Here is a 7,284-nt window from a genome sequence, read left to right as displayed (position 1 = left end):
ATACATTGACTTCGTTAATTCTCACCTAGATAAGAATTAGCACATCCACTTTTTTTAACACATAGCGATAACATAGTTTGTTTATAGGTTTCCACATTGTTGTATTCAAGAATCAATATTGTTTAGTACAAAAAGAAAGAATAATAGGAATGATGGATAACCAAATATGACGTCCGACGACAAGAGAGGCCAGAGCCTTTGCAAAATCATGATCTTAAAAGTTGTGTTCTCTAGCCTCGTGAACAACTTCTGATAGGCTGAGAGCAACTAAATAGTTTAGAAAGGTTTTTTTAGATCGTAGCATTAACATAAAGAGCAACTGAATGAGGGGTACCTCTTACAGGAACCTATCAAGGGTCACTTTTGGTAGGCTGAGAGCGTGCCACAGCCACTGCCACTGCCGTGCTTCCTTGGGATTCATTTTTTAATTTTCCTGCACATGTTTTCTAGTTTTAGATGATTTATTTTTGGCTTTTTGCCCGGTTTTCCCAAGGTTTTTCACAAAAAAAATCAGGGAAAAATTATGCGAGAAAATGCATTTTTTTCATCCATGAAGGATAGAAAAAGAAAAGGAACATGTTTTTTTTCGTGATAGACACACATTTACTTCTTGTGGAGACACAGATTTGCTTTCACGAAAGGAACAATTGTGCCTCTAGAAAAAAATCATTTCTTTTTTGCCTTCGCAAGAGTCACAGATTTACTTCTCGTGGAGACATACGTGTGCTTCCGCGAGAGGCACGACTATGCCTCTTGGAAATAAAAAATGGCATTTTTTTATTCCGCGAGAAGCATAGGTTTACTTCTCGTGAAGGCGTAGATTTGCTTCCGTGGGAAGCACAATTGTGACTCTTAGAAAAGGAAAAATACTATATTTTTTTGCTTTCTTGTGAGACACAAATTTGTTTCTCATGAAGGCACATATTTACTTTTGCGAGAGGCACATTTGTGCCTCTTCTGAAAAGGAAAAAAAACAAGTGAGAAAAAGACGTGCTTCCAGCTCGGGTTTTTTTGTCATGTTTTTTTCATAAAAATAAGTTTTCCAAAACCTATCAACTTTAGATCTAGTTTTTGAAGATTTAGACGTGATAAATCCAAAGATGAAAAGGGTTCAAGATTTGGAAGCACGGTTTAAGAGATAAAGTATTTTAAAATAAATGAATTTATGAAAAAGAAAAAAACTCTCAGATTGTGACAAGTGATGCACTTGCAACCTGAAAGGTGAGAGTGACATTTGCAAAGGGTAACCTGCAGTTAGTTTTTTTAGGGGTAAGAACAAGCTTTATTCATCAAAATCCACATGTGGTGGGATATAATGATGGTCACGAAGTTGGCCAAACCAAACGTGACGCCCCGGACCTCAAGAAAGCGAGAACTTAGCTAAGCTACGTGCTTCATAATTGGCAGCACGACCTTTAAACAGGAAATTACAATGAAAGTTTAAAGCTTTGAGATTGATCTCGGTAATGATAGCGCCGTATCTACCTCGAGCACCCTTGGATATATCAGAGATTAGTTGTTTGCAGTCTGATGATATGACCAAATTCTGAAGATGTAGGGCTTCTCGACATGCAACCGCTTCCAGTGTGGCAGGGTCAAACACTCCCTCAATGATATGAGCCGAACTCCCAAGTTAATTGCCATCTCTATCCCTACATATTGCCGCTGTTGATCCTCCTCTTCCGTTTAGAGCTCTGGCATCAATGTGGATCTTACAATACCCCATCGGTGGCATCTTGGGCACTCTCCGGACTGCTACATGTGGTGTTAGTCCTTGTTGAGAATTGTTCTGGTGTTTTTCATCTATGATATTAAAATTATCTATAAACCTGGTGATAAAACTGTCGGTCATATGTGGATTTTGAAAGATCGACTCGTGATTGGCCTTACCCTGCAATTAGTTTTTTTTAGGAAAATCTTACCTCGTAATTAGTTTTTTTAGTCTAAACATACTTTGCTTTATTAATTGAACAAGTTCAGGGGATACAACGTAAGTCTGGCGGGTTTAAGAGCCACACATGGCACTCGAAATCCAGACCAAAAGTATGTTTAGCAAGGCTATGTGCCTCGATATTAGACTCTCGTCCTTCGAAGATGAAGGAAAAGTGCTGAAAGTTTCTAGATGTTTATGCAATTTCTTTGATAATGTTTGCATAAATGCCTCCAGTGTTGTTTTTCAACCTTGGTAGATGAACGATGGGATAAAGCCCAACAGTCCTTATTAAAACCAGATGAAATGGGCTTCCCGTGTATCCATATAGTTTACAGATTTCTTAACCGTTATGATATTCGTTGCTAAAAAAAGCCGTTGTGATATTTGTTTAAAAAAAACGTCATGATATTCCCATTACAGAAACGTTATGATTTTCTGTGAATAAATACTGGATTTAAGCGAATCAACTCAGCTGGATATAAAAGCCAAATTAAACCGTTCAAGCGACGCCTTTGCGATCGCATCAAAATCACCGCCCGGCCAAATCCAGCGGCGCAATACTCCCCACCCACTTTGTCCCTCTCCTCCCTCCCCAGTCGCAGTCCCCCCCGGCGCTCGCACGCGCCCGCCCGATCCCGGATCCCCGATCCCCCCCTGCGCGATGGCGGCCAGCCTGTGGCGCGCGGTGATGGGCTCCTCCTCCTCCCCCTCGTCGGGCGGCGGCGACGACCCGGCGGCGGGCGGCGTGGAGTTCTGGCACGGCGCGGAGCGCGCCGGGTGGCTGACCAAGCAGGGCGAGTACATCAAGACGTGGCGGCGGCGCTGGTTCGTGCTCAAGCAGGGCCGGCTCTTCTGGTTCAAGGACGCCGCCGTCACGCGCGGCTCCGTGCCCCGCGGGATCATCCCCGTCTCCTCCTGCCTCACCGTCAAGGGCGCCGAGGACGTGCTCAACCGCCAGTTCGCCTTCGAGCTCTCCACCCCGGCCGAGACCATGTACTTCATCGCCGACGCCGAGAAGGAGAAGGAGGAGTGGATCAACTCCATCGGCCGGTCCATCGTCCAGCACTCCCGCTCCGTCACCGACGCTGAGGTCGTTGACTACGACAGCCGCCCCCAGCCCCCGCCGCAGCCGCAGCCCAAGAAGAGCGAGGCCAGCGAGCTGTCAGAGTAAGATCGCGGTGAACTCCGTCGCCCTCTCTCGATATGACTCTGTTGTATCAGCTTATGTGATTGTGAATTCGTGTTTTTGTTTCTTATTTATTGACTGTATTGTGTATATTATTGACTGCTGTCTGGGAATAATTGGGTTTCAGTGTATAGCTCATTGACACTTTGGATCGATCACATGTTATAATTTCCAAAAATTGGTGGTCGTCTCCTAATACAGTGCTCTGTAAATTTTATGCCTCTTGTTTCTGAAGTCGTGAAGTTTTTATCTGGCAATTCCCTGTTTTGTTCGTTTTGCTTATGAGTGGAATATACCCGGGTTGAGTTCGAGAGGATTTCACCTTCACTGCCACCAATCGTTGGTTCCTACTACAACATAAGCGCCGTACAGAAGAGAGTGTTCTATAGAGGGTCTGTTTGCAGTAAACATCTCATTTTGGCAAGCAAAACGAGTCATTATCACACAATTATTTGCTATATGAAGTTAGACAGATGTAATTCAATATTCCTGTGAAGTTTGTGTCATAGAGTTGCTATCCTAATTTATATGAGCAACTCCAGTGGCAGCAGTACAATGGAAGTTTGAGTGTTACCAATGTCAACTTGTCAAGCATCGTGTTTATTAGCAGACAACTTGAACAATCATACACTTATTTTTTCCATCTGATGACTGAAATGGATACTTTTGCCTTTATAAGAGACTGGAGTCTGGAGTTGGTGTGGTGGTGCTGGGCTTTGGTGAGTACAGTGACCATCATCCATCATTAGTCATTACTTATTGCAGTTAAGAGACTGGATTCGTCATTCTTAGTCAATCATGCGCAAACACCAAATGGTACTCTGACTGATTTTTGAAAGGCATGGTGACTTAGCATGATCTTAAAAACTGAACTTTGAACATTGATTCTTTTGACATTGTATTGTTCAAAACTGGGATATCATAATCATGATTACTCTCAAGTACAAACTGAACAAACTGAACAACTTTCAATCTTTCATTCTCGAGGCTAGGTGCCTTGAAATAGTGAGCGAAGAGAGTGCTGATGAATAAATGATATCCTTAATAGGATGTAACCAAAGAATTTCTTGAATACTGTATATTAGAATGGAGTAGAACCTTGTATAACTTTCAGTTGTCAAAGTTGTTCAGGTGGTGCCCTTATAACTGGAAATCTGTTCTCAGGTTCACTCAATTTGTGTCACTACAATTGGATTTGTAGCATTACATTGTTATGCCTTGTTATATGCAGTTTAGTGCATGCTGATCTCTTCAAATAGTTGTACATCAAATCCCAAAGTCTGGAAGATTACTACCAGTTGGGTGAATGTCTTTCTGATACCCGTGACCCATCTACTCCGATTCAGCTACTTCTAATAATGTTATGGTGTTCAGGTGTCTAGGTACCTTTGATCTTTTTGCTAACAAAGTTCTTCTATTTTCTACGCTTTTCCGACCTGCCTTTCTTCTAGTAATAGTTGCTACTCTTCTTTATTTGTTCTACCAGCAAGACGGGTAATATTTAGCCATCTTGCTGTCCCTTTGCTTGGGGTCCGAATGTATTTTGGTTGACAGTGTTATCAACCTTGTCATGCTGAAAAATAGTCATTGGCGCGGCATGTTGTTTGAGAAGTAGTCCATGTTGTTGATCCCAACATTTTCTAGGGTTCATCCTTTCCCAGAGCACCCAGAGTTACCTGTTGCTCTGAACATTTTTAGTGCTACTCTGGAAGTGTGGTAGCAAGTTTTGAGCCTGGGTGACAAAGTTCTTTTAGGGCTCAACCTTTTCCAAAGTTACAGGGAAAATGGTTTAGTTAGTCTGAGCTGGAGCTTTATTTTTCATGGGAAAGATCGTCCTGGGTAAACGGTACCGAACCGGTAAAGCCCAGAGATTGAAGCTTCATTTAACAGCATGTAACATCTCTCTCGTAATGTGGACTATTAGTGATATGAATTGGTTACGGATGTTGAACAGCGGAGTGCTGAGCGTTTATTTGGTCCTTGATTTCCATGGAATGTTTTGATGGAGCAGCCACACAAGCTTGGAGTCTTAATGAGAAAAACTGGAGCACTGTGATACTGTTCTGACGGTGTTGCAATTCTCTCGCGTCGAGTGTAATGCTGCTCTCGCGAGGGGTGCGCCATTGCCACAGGGAAGCCGGCGGCCATGTGAGGAAGGTCAAGGCGGTGTACGAGGCACGCACATGACGACGACGTCCAACGGAATGATGCGCCGCGCTGCTGTGGCGTTGGAATCACGCTGGCTGGGTAGCAGTGTCCAATTTTTTTGGTGCTACTACCTCGCGCATTATCCTTCCTTTCTGTTGGCATATCTATTTATTTAATTTGTGAAAAGATCAGATCTATTATGGAAGTTCATAAAAAATACAAAACATTTCAAACATAATAAATTTTATTTTTATCCCAAGGATTATTATGGCAATTCACATTTTGTGCATAATGCGTAGGTGGTCGGGCAAATGTGGACCCCTGCGGACGCTATTGAGTTTGCCATGTAGGCCAGTCTTTCTGGTTTTGGGAAGGTTCCGCTCGTTTTTCTTTTCTTTTTTCTCTATGGGTTTTCTCCATGTTTTATTTTTGGAAGCCGATAACTGTCACACGTGTGGCGTGGAGGGCGACCCGCCCGCACGCATCGTGTGGCATGGACGGGAACCGCCCCGCACGACCCCGTCCGCGCGCACAAAAGCGCGCCCGCACGTCCGGTGCGTGGCAACCCCGCCCGCACTGCCTCATCCGGGCCAGACAAGCCGCTGCCCGCACGACCCAGCCGTTCCCGGCCTCCGATCCGTCCCCTCTCTCGCCTGCGCCCTCGCCCCCGCCTGTCGAACCCCGACCTCCGTCGCCGGTCATCTCTGGTTGCCATGGCAACCAGGGAGGATCTGTAGGGCGCTCCCACCGCAAACCACACCCCTTATCTCCCCCCACCCCATCCCACCCCCCCAACCCCCACTCCAACAACGCCCTCCAGAGACGACCAGCTAAAAGCAGGTGAATCTCCCGATCTCCCTACTGTTTCTCATCCTCCTGAGCAGAAAATTGCAAAATTACCGACGAAGTTGGCAACTAGATCCATCCTACAGGGTTAAAACACTACATACGTTGTGTGACTTCGCAGTTGCCAAGCAGAATACACTAGATCTGCCATGTAGTACGCTAGAGATAACCGTGAGTTCTCAGTAGGTTGATGCTCCTAGTTGGTGAATGAATGGATGTGCAGGAATCCATAAAAAGGGAGAGAGAATTGATAAATTTGGAATAATGGGGGGTGTGAAAATTAATTGCCATTGGTGTATAACGTCAGTTGCCACCTGTCATTGTCGTCAACTGCCACCATGTCAACTTATTGCTTGCCATCCTATTGTAGAGCCTGATGCCATCAAATCAAACGGATAGCTAGCACCAGATTTTAGAAAAGGATAGTGGATGTGCATGTCCTACTAGCCATGATATGTTGGTTGCCAACGCATGAAAATGTGATAGCACTGACGTGTTAACTTCTACATGCAAGCAGCACAATGATAAAAAAATTTGGATTGTTGATGCCTTCTTGTTCATCCAGTGATTGAGAGCACATCAGAACAGAAGCGAGACACGGAAAAGAATGAATCACGAAGATGGTGCAGATGATTGGGGTTCTCAAAGGCCAGAAACACCGCCACCTTTCGATGCATCAGAGTACAGTCAGCTCATCTCTGCAGGGCCGTTGCTGCCGCTACTAGAACAGTATGCAGGCGTAGGTACGATGCGTGCTAAAAAATGAAGAGAAACATTTGCCATCTTCGCGACGATGGACATGACATTCTACTTATGTCGTGCACTGTCATTTGTCTTGCAGGTTCTTATGACCAGAACACTCTTAGGGGGGCCCCGTGGCAAGTGCACTCACAAGGCGCTAACGCTGACAAATGTACGGGCAGCCAACTCCAACTAGCTAGTATGGCTAATCAAGGTAATGCAAAAACGAAAAAAGAGCACATAATGCTGTGGACATGAAAAATGAACATGAAAAAAAGATGGCAAAAGGACTCACGAGTTATCACGGGTGTAAAATGCAGAGCCTTCGTGCAGCACGTGGAATCGGGCAGCACCCATGTACCTGCCATCGACGTCGTACACAGGTGAGTCCATAAACATAGTGAAGATGCGGATGCTCGGTCAGCACAAG

The 7,284-nt window shown here is 44.7% G+C and overlaps 1 protein-coding gene across 1 annotated transcript; it reads left to right on the top strand.

Moving 5' to 3' along the window:
* Positions 1 to 2,464: 2,464 nt before the first annotated feature.
* LOC123058207 (pleckstrin homology domain-containing protein 1) lies at positions 2,465 to 3,368 on the top strand. The gene has a single exon (XM_044481010.1). It carries the CDS (start codon positions 2,595 to 2,597, stop codon positions 3,102 to 3,104), a length of 510 nt encoding a protein of 169 aa, XP_044336945.1. The 5' UTR covers positions 2,465 to 2,594; the 3' UTR covers positions 3,105 to 3,368.
* The last annotated feature ends 3,916 nt before the right edge of the window (positions 3,369 to 7,284 follow it).

This window comes from Triticum aestivum, chromosome 1A (assembly GCF_018294505.1).
Source record: "Triticum aestivum cultivar Chinese Spring chromosome 1A, IWGSC CS RefSeq v2.1, whole genome shotgun sequence".
Classification (NCBI taxonomy): domain Eukaryota; kingdom Viridiplantae; phylum Streptophyta; class Magnoliopsida; order Poales; family Poaceae; genus Triticum; species Triticum aestivum.
This window is presented reverse-complemented; position numbering and strand designations above follow the sequence as displayed.

Bases quoted from the DNA above. Each gene is read 5' to 3' on its own strand.
- LOC123058207 (XM_044481010.1), top strand. From the start codon at position 2,595: ATGGCGGCCAGCCTGTGGCGCGCGGTGATGGGCTCCTCCTCCTCCCCC.